Genomic DNA, 22,615 nt, shown 5'->3' on the forward strand with positions numbered 1-22,615 from the left:
CCCAACAGCATGTGCATTGGTGCAGAGCAGCCTGTGGAAATCCAGGTGATTCCACATGGGAGCCGATCTACTTGCACAAAGTGGCAGGCAGAGGAAAGGCCCACGTGCCTTCCTGAGCCAGCAGAGCTGAATGCTGAATTAAACAAAGTCAGTCGCTACTTCCTATTTGTATTTGTTGCTGGGGTGGTATTAAGGATCTGTTACATGCTTACACGCCAGACTCTGTAACAGCCCTGATTCAGAACATCATCTTAATTCAAACTATGGCTTAATTCCTACTGAAGTCAATGATGAATTTGTGTGCAGAAGTGCTTTCTTGAACACCTACCAGAACTTTTTGTCTTTTTTGGTTTGTACATATTATCAAATTTGTGTGGCGTATGTACGAAATGCTGTATAGGTGCTAAATAATATCTCCAAGTGTATTAATCTACACAACATTTCTCATATGTTCCCTTAGTTAAATATGAAAGAGCAGTTAATTTTACCAGGTCACATGGTCATAAATTAATCACTATTTCAACCAAATGCTGCTATAGACCTTGAAAGAATAAAGTCTTACCCACATTTGCACATACTGTGTCTTTCTGCTTCAGCTTTTCCATCTGTCCTCACAGAAGATGTTACACATGCTACTTCCAAACTGCTCTATCTATGTGTGTATACAAACTGATACTTGTTTTACAGATCAAATTGGGTTTCTGACTTGCCACTTCCAAGTGAGAGTTGTTCTTGCTATTGTCATAAGATGTATAAGGCCACTATATACATCTTTCTTATTATTAGACATCAGAAATGTTTACAGGTCTGGTGAATTTCCTGGCTTGTGCATTGCTGTGCCTATACAAAGAGCATAAAATTATTTGGAGCATGAAATTTAATGTTCTCTTAGCTTTGGCCTGAGGGCTTTCCCTGGGTCCCTATACTTTAAAAGGTCCATAAAATTCCTTTCCTAAATAAATTTTTGTCTAGCATCTTTATCTAGTATCTTTTATTTTACTTTTCTTTCCCAGAATGCTCACTTAATATTTTTAAAATAAAAAATTATAATAAAAATGGAGAAAAGGAAAATATTTATGAAATGTTAATGAAAATTGCTTGCCATGTACAAAAGATGGAAGCATAGGCTATTTATGTTCCTTTTACCTTGAATTATTTGAAGCAATACTGAATTTAGTCTTGTTCAAATCCTGAGGAGCATGAGCTTTAGCTTTCTCAGGTTCTTTGCTGGAATATGAGGCACACAATCCCTGTGAGCAGAGTGGAATCCTTCCCTTCTGAGCCTCTATTTTCATCTCCTGGAACTTTCAGCAGATACTGACTTTCAGAAAAGAATGGTCAGCACAGGATTTAAAGCAAAATCAGATTAACTGTTTTCCCCTTTTTTTGTTTATGATTATCCAATAGTTTGTTAGTTAAAGTTGGATCTCACATCTCATGTTTGTCATAATGAAAATAGCAAATAAAGAAAGAGGAAAAAAAGACACATTTAAAATGCAGTTAACTGCCCAGAGTTGGGCACCAAAATTGATGATCTGGTTTTCAAAAGAAAAATACAGAAGGAGAGGGAATTGAGAAACCACTTTCACTCAAAGTTTTATTTGAATTCAGGAGTTGTGCGTGCTCAGCTCCTTGCTGAAATCTGTTCATCGTTGTTTCTGGCATGACATGAAGTACACATGCCTTCTTGATAGCACTGGCTCAGCTTCCCTGAAAGGGCAGAGTGCAGGTTTTGCAATCCAGATTTTGATATGGTGAGAGGCTGTTGTATGTGCGTGCATGGCAGTCGGGGGGGGACTTGAGTTCTAGGATTTTCTCTCTTTGCAGCCCTACAACTGCTCCTGTTTATGTGATCAGATGGATGTGAGCATTTGTGGGTTGTTTTTTTTATAGCACTTTCAGATCCCTTGTCTGCAAACGTAATAATTTTTAATGAATTTCTAATTGCAATATGCCATCTTAGTAGAATAGTGCCATTATCTCCACTTTGCAGGGGATGTTACAGAGGCACAGAGATGGAGGGTATGTCCGATCACTCACACAGTAGTAAAATGTGGAATCCCTGGGTAGGACTTGGTCACAGTCCCAACTTTCCTCATACTGGCTGAGTACAAGATGGATTTCAGGTTATATATCAAATATAGGAAATTTTGATTAATGTAAATATTGGTAATTTTTGCTTTTGATAAAAAATGAATGATTCCATATTAATTTATATAGGAATATATAAAATAATTTTTAATGGTCAATTATTATAAAAATTATTGATATGCTTCACTGAATGATTTACTTTTCAAATTATTTTTGCATGAGTAATGGTAGTAGAATCTGACCCTTATATAATGCTTCCTATCAACATTTTGTGTGTATATTTTACAGTGTTTTAAATTATACCCTAACAAGTATACAGTTGATTTAGCTGTTGATCAGTGAATACTGTTTGTCACAGTATTTTATGAACAACAAAAATATTATTCAGTAGCATATTTGATGAATGATATTAAATTCTGATCATTTCTGACCTGAAAAGTCAGGATAGTAACTAAGTAAAATCATTCTCCCTTGAAACAAAACAGAGTTTGCTGGCTGCAGCTGGCAGCCCCGGGAGGGCGAGGAAGCTGCCCAGCAGGCAGAGTTGGTATGGGAACAGTTCTCCACTGAGCTGGCTGATTTTCTTTTTTTTTCTATGTACTTTCTTACCCTTTTAAGAAACAGAAGCTAGATGTCTATCAGCCAGTGCTGGTTAGGATCTTCTCTTAATGCTGGAAGAAATCTGGGTCATGAGAGATGACTGAGACTAGCAGGATAGTTTAGAGCATTGCTGCTTGGAGATGTGAGGCTGGGACTTTGGCTCATGGAGCACAGGGACTGCTGAGGGTCCTGTTAAGCTCGGAGCAAGCTTTCGTAGAAACACGAATGACAGATCACTGAAAAATGAAATTTTTGTGGAGGGTTTGCTATAACTACATCTTTATTCTGGTTTGTGCCCCTCTGCTGCAGTTAAAGGTCTTTCAAAGGCCAGGGCTGTGCAGGCAGAGTAACTAAGCACAGTAAAACCCATCACTGTGCACTGGAGGTACAGACCAACAGCACATTGCTGTGGAATAAGGCAGCTAGTTTTCTTGAAGCCTGAACTGCACAATCATCAGTGAATTCAATTAAATGGTCATGTCATTCTTGTGAGCAGATAATGTCAGGTCCTCACTCTGACTCCAGTGTGCTCATCTGAACCACGGGACCTGTTCTCATCAAAGACAGCAGCTGACTCTCCCAGCACCAGCCTTGGGCTGTATAACAGGGATGCTTCAGTAGCAGCAAACATCACTGCAGTCCTCAGATCATCACTCCTGTGAGCCACTTGGCATCTCCTGCAAGTGTGAGAAATTTTTGTATACAGGGCACTACCTGAAGTGTGTGATTTTTGCAGTAATGCTGAATTACTGGGAGCTTCACCTTTGGTGAGGGGAAGAACTGCCCTGTGGGAACAGTGCAGCTACTGCCTGTACATTTACCTGTGTCACTAACACAGAGGTATTCTGTGACTGCATCTTTGGAAAGACCTGTGGGGCTCTGGGATCTTTCTGTCCCCAGCCCCTACTGCTGAGGGTCTTGAGAGACAGGTGCTGTCAGAGTGTCAGAGCAGCCCCCAGAACACCCCGCTACACCTTTGCAGCAGGATTGAGTGTTACTCTCTGATGGATTGTTGCAGAGTATGATGGTTCATCACACTCTGGTCTCGCTGGCATGGCCACTCAGCCCTGCTTGCCCTGCCCTCAGTCCTTGGCCAAGGCTAAGCCATGGCATTCCTGTGGCACCTTTATATGACCTTTTTAATTAAAAAACAAACAAACAAACAAACAAAAACAAACAAAAACTGCAATGCATAAAAACCAAAGAAGTGGTTTGTTATAGACTAGCCATTTGTGATAGTAAAAGGCGGATTTGTGAATTTACACAACACCAGATTGTTATTTGGGGATCCTGTTTGTAGCTTAGACTTTGTCTAAGAATTTGTGAATGCCTGTCTCAAATTTTGTGGTGGTGTGGTTAGTTTGGTTTTTAATCTTAATATTCCCTTTGTAACACTGGAAATGTTGCTTTCCATTTCTCCGTCTTGTCTGACTGAAACCTTTTGAGGCATAAGTTGTCTTATACAGCATCCATAGAACACAGCACCAAGCAGTTATGTTTGGGATTAAGGAATACTGATATTTCTGTATTATAAATAAAATTAAATTAAGAAGAAGTAACCTCACCTTGAAAGTCAGACTTCCATCTAAAACTCTCTACTGGCTCAGAATACAACATGCATCTAAGGTCCCCCTCTCCCTCCAAAAAAAAGAAAAAGAAAAAGATTAAAGTAAATGTTATGGTCTCTTTTCAGAACCTATGTGTTTTCTTTCCATTTGGATTGTGCTTTGATCCTATTTTGTAGAAAAGCTAAGTATTTGCAAATCCAGGTGATGTCAGTTGGAGACATAGATGTTCAGAGCACCTGAATATCAACTATTTATCTCTGTCATCTGCACTCCTCCCTCAGCTCCCCCAGGCCTGTTAGCTATTTTTGTTTAGGTCTTTAACATAGCAACAAATCAGAGAAAAATATTATTACAAAAAGGAAAAGCTCATAGACAGATGTCATTTCTTGAAAGAAAAATATATGTTCATTTCTTTTTAAAAATCACTACCTGCATCTCTTTGAAAATCACTGATTACAGTCCCCACTGACATAATGCTCCCAGTAAGTAACAAGCTGATCCAAGGACTTCATGCTAATAGTTCTCTACCAAACAGAAGACATTTCTGATTTCAACAGGTTTTATATTGTCAGTGGCTGAAATACTGCTATTCATACAGTACTAAACTGTTTATGGTTTGATATTTGAGCTGATTAGAGATAGCTTAGAGAAACATTTTCAAGTTGTTTCTGTTTTGCAGAGGAAAGGACCCGTTTTCTTTTGCTGGCAAAATTATGTAAAAAGTAATGTGCAGTCAGGAAGAGATCCACAATACCAGATAATGCTTTTATCTTGAAGGAACTCAGAGATAGGTAGAGAAGTAAGTCAGGTATTTAAATAAACCACGGTTCAATGAGATAGTCTGAGATGAAGAAGTTTTTCTCTACCTCACACTCTCACCAGTAGTCAATCGGTTCTAGGCTGCAGCCTCCTTTTCTGGTCAAAACTGAGCTGCCTTCAGCTGTGCTCAGTAGCTCACCAGCACTAATAGAGGCCACAACTGCAAAAACATGCAAGTAGGAATTGAGAGGACAATGTCATAGTTGCATGTTCTTTCCTCCTTCTGCTTGCCATAAACAATATGCATTCAGCAAATCCAGAACCAGCCTGTTGGTATCATTAAGCAGGGCAATATGGAGAAAGTGTTTCTTTCTGATCGTGATGGATGTGGGAAAGGGCTATCAAGGAATAGGGCTAGAAAAGTCATAACTAAAATTAGCGACTGGCTCTTGAGAACAGACAACTTAAGCACGGTATCTGGGTCTTGACTTCATACATGTACAAATATTGAAAATATACAAAAGGCAAAGCAAACACAGCTTTTCTTTGAAGCACAAAATTGCCAAGCAAATATGACAGACAATCTTCCATTCCTCAGGTATAGGTGTTTCTTAATGACTGTGGATAGAAGCCAAAGTTTCACAGCTGAAGTAACTGCTACATCAGGCTCTGGTATTCTTCCCTCTTGGAGACAATTCACGTGATGACAAGTACTCTCTGTAAATCAGCCTGGACTGTATCCCAGTGATTGCCACCGCCCACTGTATCATCTTAATGAACCTGTACAACTAAAAATAATTACAAATGCAAATTTGATGAAAAGGAGTTTAATAGGGAAATTTCATGACTGCTCTAGAGAAGTTGTGGTTTAGCGCTAAGATAGGTCTGATTGCTTGAGCATGTGGGTGCTATGGTAACTCAGTTTCACCATTTGGAAGCATTTAAGATCTAAACCACAGTACGCTGCACCCTCTTCCTTTTGAGTAGGGTTCTGTAGAAGAAAAACAGAAGTAAACAGCATGAGAGAAACCACAGAGCAGCAAAGGCATCGTTAGCTGTAGTTGTACAAGTGGGTTACTGTAGTTAAAGTTCCCCTATGAAGTCTGAGGATGTCATTTAAAGTGCAGGGCAATTGATAGAAATACCTTCCTTCTGCCTGCTAAATACACAATATTCCTGAATATTTATTTTAAGTTTGCAAGAACTGAGTACAAGGCAAAACGTTTTTGATTTTCTGCTTTTAGTTTTTGTTCTACTTCAGGTTTATGGTTTTGAGAAATTATAGATATCATTGGTAACAAATGTTGTTTCCATGAAATTAATATTTCTTGAGGGAAATGTCTGGTTTTATGCTTTTTTTTTTTTTTTCCTCTGGAAAAATTGAAGTCTTACGTTTATTTTGCATAATCAGAATCAGAAAATTCTTTTTTTTACACACAGAAATATTTCATTAGATTTCAAGTTAGTTGAGAAAAAACTATTATTTCAGTGTTTTTCTTGTGCTTTTCTTCTTATCCTTTCCTTAAGACAGGCTCTGCATGTTAGTAGAAGTTAGATCAGTATTAATTTGTTTTAGCTGATGAATGTTGACAAACTTTGACGTTTGCATTTCCTCCTCTTTCTTGAGCCTGCAAGATTGTGTTCCTCCTTGCATCTGCCAGCTATAAATTCTTCTTAATTCCATCTGTTTCTTCTGGATGTTGCCCTTGTACTTGTTTGCTGGTTAATTTTTTGCCTTCTCCAATGCTGTAAATGCTGCTTAACACTTATAGTTCACTCTGAAATTGAGAGAGAGAGACAACTCCCATCCTGGAAGCTGGACAGCAAGGAGAGGGTCCTAGATCTTGGGAACCAAGAACAAGCATCAATTTCAAAGGTCAACTTTCATAAAAGAAATAAGACCACATCCTGTCATATTTAGCTGCAGTGTAGCTCTGCGCTTATTCCTGAGGTGTGGTTTGCAGGAAGACTATGTACTTCCACAGTACAATTCAGATCTGAGTGCTGGTAGATGTCTTGAGAATGAAAAAGCCTTTGGCTCGCCAGATACATACTTCAACCAAATATTAAAAGTGCCAGGAAAGAGAGACAGGATCAGGCCCTTTGGAGATGTTTGCAGTGTGTTAAGGAGCCACTATGGAGGGCAAATAATAATGAAATTGTATAAAAGGAAATATTTTAAGAAATTGAAATGGAAATTTTTTTTTAATTATAATTTTGAACAGTCAGAATGAATATTACATCCTGATGCCAAAAGGAAACAAATGGCATCAATCAAAGCATTTTAGAATTTCTGCCAAATTAAAATTTACAGTTTCAACTTTTTATCCCTAATTTCTGGTGAAAATAAATATTGTCAATATTGTATGTGAGAATTATAATTCTAACATTTATTTAGTATTAATTCTCAGCTACAGTAAATATATAGCATTCCTATGATTGCTGTAGGGCTATGAAGATTTTTACCAATTAGATTATGGATAATTTTGAAGTGATTTCATGGCTGCATCTTCAATGACTAAGAGCACAGGGTTTTTTTTAGGAGCCTCTGAAATGTCCAAGTTACCTGACAACTTTCTACATATTAAACTCAAATGACTAATTTGGTTTTTGTCTTAGAGCATGAAAAATTTCATATATTTTTAATGTGAACTTTATATGGCATTCTTTTAATCAATTTTCAAAAAGCAGCAGTTTGTCCAGAAACTAGGCACAATTTTGTGTGTATTTTTTTTTCTTCCCCCGAGTTAGTGATAAAGAATAAAGTGCAATTCTGCAGTCTGTGATTATGAAAGCACTTCAGCACACATGATCCTACCTATAAAATTTGAGGGGTCCTCTGTGGTATAGAATTACTCAGATGTTTAAGTGTTTGCCAGCCTATTCATAGGTCTGCCCAGATTTATTTATAAAGTAGCAATGGATCCCTTTATTTCATGTTTGCAGGAAAAAGAAGCAGTAACATCTCTGGCCCTGATGCTCATTTACTTTAAGGTCCCTTTAGCTGGTTCTGGCAGCACAAGGGAGCCTTAAAGTAGGTGTGAATTACATCCTATCCCACTTGAAGTTTAAAAATAAATCAAAGAAGGGTGGCTGGCAGCATTTTGTAAGGCTCCTTGCCTTACTCACCCTTCACCTCCCACCAGGAACTGTTCTTTTTTTTGCAATTTAGTATTGGCTTGCAGTGGAGCTGAGTAATGTCTGTGCTGTTTGCTAGAAGACCCCCTCAAAGAGCTTTACTCCATCTGAACAAGTAGACCACATCCTGTTGCTTTCTGTGCAGATGTGAAGAGCTCTGACCCTGCTGAAACAGTGCCGTTCAGCTGTAAAAAGCGGGAAGACAGAATCTGGACCTACACTAGCTGCTTTGTGTGAAGCGCTGCTCGGTGGGGGTTGCTGGGGTCTGTCCAATATGCTGAAGGGTGGAGAGAGCCTGGGAAAAGGGCAGCAGCTCTGCAGAATCACTAAGCATTTTTCCTGACAGAAAAAAACCTGACTGCCAATGGTTTTGCAAACATGAAGCTGAGAGGAAGAATTACTTCCTCTGCCCCCTGCCCAGGTCTGGCAAAAACACGCTGAGTGCAGCTGGATGTGAAGAGCCAGCTGCTATGGTACCAGGCTAGACCAAATGCACTTTTAGTAGAAAGATATCTTCTTTGCTTCCACATTTCTCTATGCTGTGTGCATCAAGGAATGCAATATTGCCATGCTCCAGAGGGGACAGCTGGAGCTAATGGCATGCAAGTACAGGTTGGGCGGAGAATGGCTGGAGAGCAGCTCTGAGGAGAAGGGAATGCTCGTGGATGAGAAGCTTGACATGAGCCAGCAATGCACACTGGCAGCCCAGAGAGCCAACCACATCCTGGGCTGCATCAAAAGAAGTGTGGCCAGCAGATCAAGGGAGGTGATTCTGCCCCTCTACTCTGCTCTGGTGAGACCCCACCTGGAGTACTGCATCCAGCTCTGGAGTCATCAGCACAGGAAGGACATGGACCTGTTGGAACAGGTCCAGCGGAGGGCCATGAAGATGATCAGAGGGCTGGAGCACTTCTATGAAGGCAGGCTGAGAGAGTTGGGGTTTTTCAGCCTGGAGAAGAGAAGGCTCCGGGGAGACTTTATAGCGGCCTTTGGATACCTAAAGGGGTCTACAGGAGAGGTGGGAAGGGACTCTCTGTCAGGGAGTGTAGCGATAGGACGAGGGGTAATGTTTTTAAATTGAAAAGGGGAGTTTTAGATTACATATTAAGAAGAAATTCTTTACTGTGAGGGTGGTAAAACACTGGAAGATTTTTCCCACAGAAGTCATGGATACCGCATCCCTGCAAGTGTTCAAGACCAGGCTGGATAGGGATTTGAGCAACCTGGTCTAGTGAGAGGTGTCCCTGTCCATGGCGGGGGGGCTGGAACTCAATGATCTTTAAGGTCCCTTCCAACTCTAACCATTCTATGATTCCATGATTCTAAGTGCAGTCCCCTGCCCAGCCCAGCAGGAGATACAAACCTGAGTCCATTTTACTCACTGTGCAAATTAAGCAGCAGAACAGAGTTAAAAGGTATGTTCCCTGTTATCAGCTAATGTATTTTTGCCCATATAAGCAGGACAATGTTTTTAGGCTCTTAATGCAGGTCCAACAGTATCTCCATCTTATCAGCTGGAGTTTCCTTTAATAACACACACACGCAGGAAATGTATGCTGGCACTTCCTTCTGCTCGAGAAGATCAGAGCCTGGAGTTACTTGGAACACAATGTCTTTTAGCATATCCTAGGTCTGAGTTGTCTTCTGTTGAGTCACTTGGTCCTGCCAAATGGAAAGCATTTTCACTTTATTCTGACTTTTCTGAGAAGACAGCAGTAAACAGTAACTTCTTATACTGGTGCAACCACAGTTCACTGCAGCAAGCGCAGAATCACTACTGCAGCAGTGATATAGCAGCTCCTGTACCTCCAAATGTGAACTGTACAGCCTGCTGTCATTAGGGTTTGGAGTGTTTGGCTTTTCTTTGTGGCCTGGTTTCTTTCACAGTTTTCCCATTTACTCTTCTCGTTGAACATTGAAAGATTTCTTCAAAATACGGTAGTCCCATGTTCCAATCCCAGGGCCTGTTTATCTTTGAACTTTCAGGACAAAAGGTGGTCAGCTCATCCGTTTTAGATGTATTTCATTGACAGCCTGTCATCCCACCTAAAACCTTTCTTTCAAGCAGCAGCTGCACTCTGTCTGCCGACTGGTAGCCAGAGAGGAAAGGGAAAGAAAGCAATTAGCCAAGTTCCCATCCCCCCGTAGGATGAGCTGCTTGTATCTTTTTGCAGGGGACCTGACTAAGGCCGGATCCACTCGAACTTTACTGATGAGTTGGTAATCTTTTGGGTAAGTAAGCAGGAACCAACTCGTGGCCAAATCAAAAGAAAGGGACAGGGAAAGCTTAGAAAAGTAGTAGTAGTTCCTTCAGTAGTAGGAACTTTTCATACACTTTAATTCTTCCACTTGGGTTATTTGAGCCTATTCTATGCATATTATCTTAAAAATGTCTTATGGCTGGATGCAGTTTAAGATTTGAGAAAAGATTTGGGATAGTTCCTGTTTAAACCCAGACCAACTTGCTTAGTTTGGTAGTCACCAGGCTTTTCTACCACACAGCATGTTTTTTTGGGGTTGCACATCCTTGTTAAATTTTAAAGACAGTCTTATATTTCAGCCTTCAAGATTCCAGGGATATGTTTTAGAATATAAACATGAGCACGTGGTTTTGACTTTGACTTTAACTTTGTTAACCCGAGGTTAAGTCAGACATATATGTTAGCTGTGGGACATTTTTTGAAAAATAAATTAATTGTATCAATATGCCTATTAATATTGGAGTAACACAGTCTGGTGTGTTGGGATCCTTCTTCATTATCTTTCAATTTACGTAGTATCTCTCAATAAGGTTATATGGGTAAATGTATCCGCTTTGCTGTTTGAGAGGAGTTTTTTAGTGTTTTGGTGCCACCTATTGAATTCTTTTCAACTGCATCCTATTCCAATGCTATAATAAATCATATAATAGAATGGAATTATAGAAGAGCAGGAGACCTTTAAAATGCTTAGAAGGACATAAAACTGCCATGAAATGTTGTTAAAATGCCGGTGATTATTTAGAGGGAAAAATGGGAAATCTAGGACTATTATTTTCCAAACTGTTTTGAGAAGTGATCTGCTCTAGTTGACACTGGCCTGAGCAGGGTCAGCTGGACTGACTCTTGAGGTCACTTCCCACCTTGAGTTCTATGATCTTGTGTAACGTTTAGCCTCTGTCACTGTGAGTGAGCAATAAACCTCACTTTATATTTAAGCTGGTAACATTATTCCTAACTTTACGAGGGAGAAGATGGGGAAAATGACTTTCACAGGAATCTTAAGGAAGTGAATGAGGTAACCATAAATACAACACTGTGACAACCTTATGAGCCCTCTTTTGCCCATATTATCTTACTTCACTTGGAAAAGGGAATCTTGAAATATATATTTTTGTCTCCATCACGTTTGCATTACAGACCAGGAAATAGAAAAAGTATTTCTAAATGTTCCACTAATCTCTGAGCAGAGCTTCACTTAGGGCTTTTTCTGCAGCTCCTTACATTCTCTTCTTGGAAAAAGTCATTTAAGTGAAAGTTGATCTGTGTAGATGCTCACAGAAAGTTAATTTTGAGCTTGAGGTATATTTAATGTGCTAAACCAAAATAAGATTTGGGAAGGAGGGGGAATAATTGATTCTTCAGCTGATAAGCCAGTTGAAGAAAGAAAAAAATCATATTATGGAATTTAGAGTGACCAACTGCCTGCTTTAAAACACTGAATTTAAAAATTCATGAAGATACATTGAAAATGAATTGCTCATGGAAAATATGGATGAATATACACGTTAGCTTTTACAAGGTTTCTTGGCAGTTTAATGTATACAGTTACATTATACAATTGCTGCTAATAAATGTTCCAGTCCTTATTGGAGATTTCAGATGCTGAAGATACATTGATAGTTCAAAAGATCATCTACATTTTTGTTGTTTCTTACCTGTAACATCTCTCAGGTTAGGAGGCTTCATCTGCTAACATTCTGTAGCTCTGAAGAATACGGGTGGTCCTGTGTTTTAGTGGAGATATATATAGATAAATGGGTTAGGATATTAGTGCTGTTAATATAGTGGCTTCTAAACTCGTGTTATTTAGTCTGCTGTCTACTACATTTTTTACAGATTATATTCTTACAGTTAAGAGCAATATTATTTTGACAGTTTCATATGATTTCAGATAAACTATAGGCAGGCCAGATTTTAGGCAACACACCTCCCCACTTGTATAAATGAAGAATGAAGCAGCTAGCTCTGCATTAGTAGTTTTACCTGAGCTTCATTTGACTTCTGTTGATACTTTTTCTTTAAAATATCAGACTACTGGCTTTTTGCAGATTTGAATTTGTAGGGAGATATCTTGAATAATGTACAGTCCACAACAAATTTAACTACTCACTGGAAAAGTACTTACAAGATTTCAGCTTTTGTTTACACTCGTTTTTATTTTATGCCTTATACACATTTCATGACAGTTTAGGGCATAAAGAAAATGCTTATTCTCTACAGGTGACTTTGTTGTCACTGTTCATGGTTTTTAATGGCGGTTGTTTGTCTTCTGAACAATCTTCAGCATCTGAAATCTCCAATAAGGACTGGAACATTTATTAGCAGCAATTGTATAATGTAACTGTATACATTAAACTATACGGGGTGCAGAATCCATGGTGGCTATTAACAACCAACACGTGTGTTGCTGCTTGTTAGGCCATTAGGGAGAAAATCTTTGGAGTCCTCGGAGATCTGCCTGTGTTGAGCTTCTGCGTCAGAGATGAGAGACATGGTTTTGACCCTGGCACATGTACAGGGCAACAGAACATGTATCCTTCAAAAGTACTGCGGTTTTTCACATAAACCTGGATTTTTGTTTTGAAGGTAGAAGGAGTTTATTTTCAAAAGAGTAGAGCTACAAAAGTTGTGAAGTACCATGTAGGGAAGTGGAAGTTACAGAAAAATTGTAAACAGTGAAGTACTGTCTGGAAAACACACATGCCAAAAAAAAAAAAAAAATCCAGGAAAGAAACATAGTGGGAAAGAACTAGTAGAAAATGGGAGATAAAGGAAGAGCCAGATGGATGAAAGTTTGTGGATGGTCACAGCAAGGAATGTGTGAAGAAGTGGAGGTTTGTTCCTTGCTGAAAGCATAGCAGGCTTTCAGGGTGAGAGAGATAAGAACACGCATGCTTTCAGGGTGGCTTTCAGGATTCTTATGCCAAAGACGAAGCTTCTAATCCTCTAAATGAGTAAAGGATATAGTGATATGAAAAAACTCATGGTTGCAGCCATTGCCATTCATTTTTCTCTCTCTTTGTTGTGACAGAAATTTTACATTACACAAATGCAAAATGTTTTGGATAATGATTTCAAAGCAGAGTGTAAAAATAAGGCTTGTTTTTATAGGTGTGAAACGATCATCACTCCCAGCTCAAGTCAGTAGGTAATTTATAACTTGGACATAGGAGTTATTTTGAGAGATTCTTAAATACCAGCAGGATGGTCCAGGAAGGTTGCTGCCATTTAGAAATTAATATTAGGGAAAGTAAATGGCTTTCAAGAATGCTGAGGCTTGGCTTTCCAGCTCTTGTATAGTGACAATTATAGACAGGTAGGATTTTTCTTGACAACAGAATCAGTACTGGTAGCTGTTCTTACCAATAAAATCATTCTTCATTCAGCAAAAAGTCACACTCTATTCATTGATATTGCTTGTACTTGTATACACTGCTGTGTGATGATGCAAAAGATTTTGAGGGTTTTAGCTTTTGGTATTGCAAAACTCGTTGTTAAATGTAGAATCGTATCCCCCAGTAAAATCTGTCCTGAGAAACATGGTTCAGAGAAAGCCATACAAACCATTGGCCTTTTTTCTGCTATAGATGAACTTCTCACCTTCATGCATTGCTCACCTGGTGATATCTTTTCCCCACTGTGCAGCAGGAGATGAAAATCTGGAAACTACCAGCTCTCACTCCCCTACATCACCTCCACCTGCACGCTCCACATCACTCTCACCTCCAGGCACCGCTGAAGGTAACGGTGGATTCAGGACTACGGCATAGCTGCTCTTCTGTTTTAGCTGAACTGGCATCTACTTCTATCATACATTTGTTAATTCCATCCCAGTTAAAGCAATTTGGTAATTTATGTTGTTTGAGGTCAATTATATTACAGCAAGATTTGTTGATGTGATGGAGACATATTTGGATTTTTTATTTAAATTAAATCAAAGTCGGGGATTTGAAACATACTTTTCAAAGAAAGTGATTAGAATTCAAGCTATAGCATGCTGTTGTTATGAGTTCATGTTTTCTTTATGGATGGCCCTTCCCCTTGAGCTCTCAGATGAGAGTTTCATGCTGAGCTGTGATGGTGGCACTTTCCTGCAATTCACAGAGCTCCTCAGGCACCACAGCAGTATCTGATGGTTGAGGGAAGAGGGTCCTTCCTGGGTCAACAACACAAAATAAAACCACCGCAATCAGTCTGGGCTTTTTGCAAGCTGCATATTAATTCAACCCCTTCAGCTGGTGTTTTAAAACAACTAAAATCAGTGCATCCCCACCTTGCTAAAGTATGATTAAATCTCTTCGCCACAAAGGCATCTCAGAAAAATTGGTGAAAATTTGGAATTAGTGGTCTTGCAGGCCTAATCACAAGTCATGCTCTTGCAATAAATCCAAGCAGATGTTTTGCACAGCCTGTGCACAAACTGGAGAACAATGTAAATGTGTTCTTTTTGCCAGTGCTGGAGGGAGAAATATAATTCAGAGAGCAGCTGGAAGCCTTTCTGGTTCCAATGAACTTCTCACTTTCATGCATTGCTCACCTGATGATATTTTTCTCCACTGTACAGCAGGAGATGAAAATCTGGAAACTACCAGCTCTCACTCCCCTATGTCACCTCCACCTGCACGCTCCACATCACTCTCACCTCCAGGCACCGCTGAAGGTAACGGTGGATTCAGACTGCAGCATTGCTGCTCTTTTCCTGTTTCAGCTGAACTGGCATCCACCACAGCCTTCCTGATGCCGTCTCCACCCCTAAGGCTGCACAGCACAAACTCCTGGCTCAAGGAAAAAGTGGTTTTTAATGTGGACAGTATCAGTCTATATATCATATGCTTGGTATTTTGGAGGTCTGATTGTTGCTACATGCTACTACATACTACTTAACAGTGTGTAATTCCCTGGGGAAAGCTCAGCTGATAGCTGGGAGGAAGGAATGTTTCTTTTTTTTATTTTTGACATGTGATTGTGTTTAATTCCTTGGAAGTTTAATTCACACTTTCTCCCCCTCTTTCCTTTTTTAAGGATACGAGTCAGCAATGACTACACCAGGTAAGAAACTTTTAATTTACGTGACAGAACTGCACTGATGTTTTTTTTCTGATCATTTCTTCTTTCCTTTTCCTGTACACGGTTATCTCAAAGAGTGTGTAATGCCCTTTCATTCAGCCCAATGAAATGAAATACACTGTCTTAAGAGGCAAGAATACTAGACAAGACTGGTTTTGAGTCATGAATTTGAGTATATTTTAAAATACAACATTTAGCATGAAAGAGGTACAGTCAGTGCCAAGAAAGCATTAGACTGGCATCTAAGGTGTCAGCTGACACCTGTTGGACCCCCTAACACCTTGAGTGCTTGGTGTGCCTTTGCTTACTAATAAATTCACAGTGCATCAGTACGAGAGTGCTCCAGCACAGCAGCCCTGTGTTGTGTGCAGCTTTGTGTCCTTGAACGGGCAGCCGCTGAAGCATTAATGAAAGTGCTGTACCTCTCATCGCAGATGCCTCTCCTGCAGACAGCACATACCTCTCCATGCACGCAGGCTCTGTCCCTGCCATGGGACTTGGCAACCCACCACACAGCAGCACTGCTGCCTTCACCACACACACTCCCACTGCCTTCAAGAATACTTCATCAGGTTTGCCATCTTTCTTTAGATGCCGCTCACTGCTCTCTGAACTGTAGGGGAAAACTAAGTAATTCATCCTCAGGATAGTCTTGTCCAGCTAATGGTTCATCAAATAGAAAAGGTATCTACAATTTGGCATAGTGGCGATACCAGATTTAGTTCCAGGACCTGGTATGTGATGGCCAAGTCTTGTGATCATCACAGTAGTACCAAAATGCTAGCTGCTGTTAACGAGGCTGTTGCCAAAGCAAGAACAATAGGAATGGATCTAAAAGAGAATGTCAAAACCTGTCAGTTATTTATAAGCAGGGAGATAAATACTGAGATATAGTAGGTAATACAGTGATCAAATTGTGTGATCTGGCAAACAAACGCTACCAGAATGCTTGTTTCTAAGAGCAAAATCACTATTTGTGATTATGTTTTCCTGTAAGAACATAGCAAAATGCTTTAGATTTTCCCAGTTCACAATTATCAATACCATTTTTATGTTGACTCCAACCTGGATTATGCGTAAATGACAAAATAACCCTATGCTTGTACATTGCAAAATTCATTAGTAAGTGGTGTATTCCTAAAACCTTGCTCTCTATTTAAATACCCATTTTCTGTTTTTTTTTTTTTTTTTTTATATATTTACGTGATTTTCCTGTTAGCACTCTTTCCTAAATTACAAAAATCCTGGAAGAAAAAAAAAAAAGCAGAGAAAGGATGTAGCGTAAGACATTTCTGATGACATAGTCGTATGAAATAAAGAATTTTACTTTTTAATGCTGATATATTGTTTATTTCCTTACAGATGATTACAGTTCAACATCCTTGCACAGCACCATCTCACCAGTCAGCATGCCAGCAAACACTGGGACCTTCCCCACTCACACTATAGGTGACAAACTTGCACACAGTTATCACAATTATGATACTACAAGCACAGAAAATATGTTAGAATGAGGGAATTCATTTTGAATTTCTTTTATCAAACAAGCATACAAATTAGGTGTACAACTGCATTAAACTTCAGGGAATCTTATCATTTTAGGAATCTTATTAACAGTTTATGAGCAATATTAAAGATACCAAATTTGCTACTTGTCAAGCAAGTGAAAAATAGAGATTATTTCCACACAATGGTATAGTAGGAGGGTAAGTCTGTCAATTACTGTGTCAGTACTCCTCTTGATATTGACAGAAATTTGCCCAAGCAGCAAAGGAGTATGAATACATCCACAGATCTGTGCGCTTCTCTGTTTTCCAGTGGCTTCCCTTTCATTTCACTCAACATTAACATTTTCTTGGGATCCAATATTGCAAGCACTTTCCCACGATATTATTGCAATTGGGCTGTAAGGAATTACTCAGGTCAATAAAATATATGTGTACATCCAGCTGTTGGACTCTTACCATCTTTGTAACTGCCCTTCAAGTGGGTGTAAGCTGCTGTCAGCTCTTTGCCAGACTGAGCTTAGCTTTTACTTGTGGGTCTTCTGCCCCTAGCCATCTTGGTAAGTCTCCACTGGATCCTCTCAGTTTACCCTCTCATTAGGGGCACAACTCAGCCAGATGACTCCTAACCCAGAGGGAAGCAAATCTAGGGCTTGTCTTCTACAGAAAAAAATTAGGTATTAGTCTCTTTTGGTAACATTATGCGTTAGTATACAGTAAGAAATTGTTTTCAGGGTGAAGTTCTTTGCTCAAGCTTCTGTAGATGTTTTCTGAATACTGGCTCATAATTTCTTTTGGTTATTTCAGTGTAAAAATAGTTGTAAAACTGTCTGTACTGTTGCATAAATCTCTTTCTAAAGGTAAGAGATACCTGTCCAAAAAAGCAGGTAAATTTTGTTTCTTTAGTGACATTGCATACCGCATATTGCATACTGCATAACTATAGTTAGCCATTCCAAAGCATACGTATCCTGGGAAACTGCTATATCTTATCATACCTCTATGAGATTGTGTGATTTGGGAATATTGTTGTGTAACTTTGTATGCAGAAATGCTATTAATAAGCAGTTTGATTTGTAGTCAGTGATGTCACTGGAAAATGATGAAAGACATGTGATCCCTAAAGTAACTAGTTAAAAAATGGGGTTGTATGTAGCTGATGTTTTCTTCCTTTTTTTTTAACGTGAGTGGAGTGCTAGATAATATTACTTGTATTGAATATAATGAAGGAATAGTTTTGGGCAGCACCGGTCACCCTCCTCTAATGGTCTCTGAAAAAAAACCCCAAACTCGCTGACCTGCAACTTTATTTTGTTTTGTCTTCTTATAGGCACTTCCATAGTGACAACTGAAGAACCTTGTGGTAAGAACGAAATGCCTTATTTTTCTCAGTCCTGAAATTTGACCAAATCAGTAAACTCAAATACAGAAAAACGATCAGTAAAGCAAACTCATCAGTTTGCATCTCAGTAATTTTTTTATGAACAGTGTTCCAATTCTGGAAGAGTAGGATTAAACATATTACATTTCTAGACTTCTCATCTCCATTTACAGTTCCGTTAAATTGCACTAGGCTGTTGATATCAGGGCTGCAGAAAAGATCTGCCTTCATTCCACTAGGCCCTCACTAATTTTTCCCCATCATGCTGATAATCACATGCTGCAAACTGCATTTCATAGCTAAAGTAAAACTAAAGTTTGGACATTGGTTTATATCTCTTCAGAATGAGAGACCTCTCCTTTCTAATTTTCAGGAATAGACTATAGCCATTAATTATGAGATGGCTATGAAATACTTTGAATAAGGAAATATGAAATTTCTGTTCAAATGATCCAATGTGTCAAAACAAAGTATTTCACTTTGAACTGACATTTTAGATTAAAAAATGGTTCTGGAATGTTCATCTTTTTAATTCTTAAGTTTTCCTAACTGGAGAATTACATAAAAGAATATTTTCCTAAGGAAATTTTCTGTTATTTTATTTTCTGATTCTTAAAACACATATGATGCCGGGGCTGCCATAAACCATTTAATGGTTCTTAAAAATTGTCATAAAATAATTTTTTGCTAATTTATCTTTTTTTTTTAGATGATCATATTGAATATAGGTCAATTGGAAGTGTAGAAGATGAGGAAAATATGGTTGAAGTTACACTGGAAAATCTCAGAGAAAACAGAGAATATAATATTTCAGAGGTTAACAAAACCGTCAGTGTGAATTCCAGCACAATAAGACTTCAGAGATGCAAGGAATACACAGTTGAAGTTAAAAACTGCCCAGACATTTGTCTTTGTATTCTGCCTGGTAGGTACAGAAGGGCTGTAGTAGTTTCTTTTTTTTTTTTTTTTTTTGATGTGCAGTAATTTGGTTTTCCTGGATTTCTTATTCTATTCTTGTTTCTATTCTCGTATTCTCGTAGAATGTAAAAAAATGTAAAACAAAAAAAAATACAGGAACTTTAACTACATTGGCCATATGCAGCATGGCTAGCAATAGCAAGATCAGCCAGCACTTGAAAGCTATTATTTATGTTGGATATTTTGTTCACTAAAGAGATTGTTGGATTAAAAGTTTAATTTATTATTTGAATACCAGCATTGTCTTTATCTCATGTAGGCTTTTTCAATTTTTACTTTCCACTTATTGTTAAATTCTTTATATATTGTTCTGTGCCAATTGTATCTTCATATTGCAGAACAAGTCAACAAATAGAACAAATTTCTATTTAAAGAATCAATATAGCCAATGTCACAGTCACATATAATATTAATCCTTTTCAGAAAGCAAAGATCCTTTCAAAGTTGGGGAAATAACTAACACATCTGCAGAGGTTTGTTGGGAAAAGTCATTTAACTGTGTTAATGTGACTTTTAACTGCAAAGGTAAGACGCTTCTAAGATATTTTAAATAAATTGATTATTTATTTATTCTTTTGTTTTTAAAAGCAATGTTGATGTTACCTTTTTGATGAGAGATTGGCAGATTTAAATCAATTGTGCCGTTTGAGGGGAGGGCTGTTCAGAATTTCTGGGATCACCAGGTTAGGGACTACCATCCCCACACACTGTAGATCTGGGGAAAGTTCAAACCCTAAGAGCTCATTTCCTGAGTTTATCAGCTTCACAAATTGAAGACTTCTGAGGATTTTGAGGTTCTGCTTGATGGTCTGAAAGGGAGATTAGAGTTTGGAAATCCTGCAATTCATGGGTCTGCAATGAGCTGATCCCCCCTTGCAGACTACCCAGACAGCTGGTTTTGCAGGCTCCTAGATGGCGAGAGTCTCTCTGCTCTTGGAGCCAGCCAGCCTGAGGATGCTGGCTCAAAGGCAGGTAGTGTGCTAGGGAAGATATGATATGGATGCTGGATGTCCTCATGTGTCCCAGAAAAACGCATGATGAATGTCTGGGGCTGGAGATTTCACATTTCAGGGAGCTGAAGAGCTATGAAGCCATTCCAGGGTTCTGCCAGACTTCCATGAAATGTTTTGATTTCTGTGGGAAAACTGTTTTCTGAGAAAGTAAAATCATATGAGTTTTACTGGTGAAAAGTAAAGCTCTATGCAAACTAAGTTAGTCTAAAAGAACCTTAAATCTAGTCATTGGATTCAGTTGTACACTTTTCTGTTCGAAATATTATGATAGTTTATTACAAATTATATTGAATAAACATGGTAGAGAAAACCCCAGTTAAAAAGGTACCATTTTTGGAGTTGTGAAAAATATTGTTAAAACTCTTTTTGTGTCTACAGATGTAACAGTTTTTACAGAATTAAATACAGCTTGTGCAAAGCTGAAGGGTCTGTCACCCAACCGTGTGTACAACTGCCATGGTACCATACATTGTTGTAAAAAGGAGGTTGTCAACCAAAGCTTGACTATAGAAACAGATTATGGTGGTAAGTGTAATGTTTATTTTGGCTTTATGTTCCACATATTTCTGGAAAACCCTCCTATGAATCCTGCTATCTGTGTTTCCTGGGGTTGAAGATATATTTTGAGCAGCATGCTCAGCCACTCTCAGGTTCTCCTCCAGCTCCTCCTGTCAGGTCTCCTGCCCTTGTGGTTGTTTTTTGACTGCAGTCACAGATGCCTTACTCTCCTTCTCTTGGAGATTGTGTTTGGGTTTTTTTTGAGAGTGAGAAGATGGCCAAATATAAGAAAGTTTGAATGACGACTGAAAAAAACCCAACCAACCAACCAAAAAAAAAAACCATGGTGCAGGCCAGGTCTAAATTAAGTGTTAAATTCTTGATTTGAATAAACATGAGATAATTGCAAAGGATGTCTCCAGATAAAATGATGTGTTTTTCCAAATCATTGTCCTTGGAAATAGCTTAACTTTTTTTTTTTAATTAAAAAGGAAATCAACTGAAATCAAGTAACCCGCAAATCAAAAATCAGGCCAAACATTTAAAGTTTGTTAAAATTATAATGTATAAAATTTGGAAATGTTGGTCAATTTTAATAATATGTGATATTACTGTATTCACCTTGTCCTGAATTAATTAAGTTTACGAAGTTACTCTAATATGATGTTTTTACATATACTCAGTTTACACATATGTAAAATTTCTTTGAATGAAACAGACTATGAAAAATATTACCTATTGTTTGTATCTTGCTTTAGTATTCAATGAAATTTAACTCAATCAAAGTAGGTAAGAAGAGGAGTATTTTGCATTTTCATTCAAACATTTCCTTCCCTCCCCATTATTTTTCTTTTACAACAGATCCAGAAGCACCAGAAAACCTTACAGTAGTTCCTTATGCCAGAAATGTATCAGTTAGATGGGAGAAACCTAGCGACATTTCAAAGGGTCCTATAAGCGGCTATAAGGTGGGATGCAACCAAAGCACAGGTATATGCCACTTCAGTATTAAATAAATCATTGCATGTTTTAGTATTTACAGAGCACCAAGCATGATGCACCTGTTTGTTTTTTTTTTAAGTTCTTCCAGTAGAACCATATGGTTATTCAGTTGACCATTTCAGGACACAACTCTGACGCCCTTCATTCTTGTATTAAGAATAAGTTATGACAAGATCATCAGTTGTCTGATCAGTTTGTAGCATAGCGCTCTGTCTCAGAAAATGCTGCTATAGGTGGTTAATATATTCTCTGAGAAGAGAGGGACCTGCCTTCTGAGTAACAGCAATGTATGTAAAAGTCGGTGGTCCCAAGTACGGCAGTTAGCGTATACATGTTTAGATGGGTAAACCCAATTGGTTGTCTTCTACTAAACAGTCACACCTTTCAAATATGGTGTTTTAGGCCACCTTACATTTAGATGGCTTAGTCTGTATCCATTGTACTGGGATCATGTTTTCCATGGTGAGCTTTCCTCAAAGTGTGAGCTTTTCTTCAAAACAAGGACTGGAAAATGATGTTTTGAAAATTAAGAGCCTGAAACATGATTCTAGGAAATATATTTTAGGTTTAAGCTGGTCCTGGGTTAATTCATTCTTTCTGTTCACATACTGCATGTTTTGTAAACCTGGACTGCTACAGGAAAGGCTGTCGTGCTCATGTGCTCCCCAGATACAAATAATCTCTCCCACTCTCCATGCCCTGAGTTTGACCACTACCCACAAGGGTGGCAGCCCCATGCAGCAGTTTCTGTGGT

General features: G+C 38.6%; 1 protein-coding gene across 4 annotated transcripts in view; it reads left to right on the top strand.

Annotated features, from left to right (window-relative positions):
- Positions 1 to 22,615, top strand: part of PTPRC (protein tyrosine phosphatase receptor type C) — a 65,852-nt gene that overhangs the window by 20,587 nt on the left and 22,650 nt on the right. The window contains exons 2-11 of one of the 4 annotated variants that reach the window (XM_074151291.1): positions 14,063 to 14,158; positions 14,982 to 15,077; positions 15,440 to 15,466; positions 15,919 to 16,056; positions 16,847 to 16,933; positions 18,320 to 18,352; positions 19,080 to 19,295; positions 19,772 to 19,873; positions 20,740 to 20,886; positions 21,721 to 21,849. In XM_074151291.1, coding sequence (XP_074007392.1) covers positions 14,063 to 14,158; positions 14,982 to 15,077; positions 15,440 to 15,466; positions 15,919 to 16,056; positions 16,847 to 16,933; positions 18,320 to 18,352; positions 19,080 to 19,295; positions 19,772 to 19,873; positions 20,740 to 20,886; positions 21,721 to 21,849 — 1,071 coding nt within the window. The remainder of the gene's footprint in view (positions 1 to 14,062; positions 14,159 to 14,981; positions 15,078 to 15,439; positions 15,467 to 15,918; positions 16,057 to 16,846; positions 16,934 to 18,319; positions 18,353 to 19,079; positions 19,296 to 19,771; positions 19,874 to 20,739; positions 20,887 to 21,720; positions 21,850 to 22,615) is intronic. The other 3 variants (XM_074151292.1, XM_074151293.1, XM_074151294.1) reach the window with 3 other exon arrangements.

Source organism: Numenius arquata, chromosome 8 (assembly GCF_964106895.1).
Source record: "Numenius arquata chromosome 8, bNumArq3.hap1.1, whole genome shotgun sequence".
Classification (NCBI taxonomy): Eukaryota; Metazoa; Chordata; class Aves; order Charadriiformes; family Scolopacidae; genus Numenius; species Numenius arquata.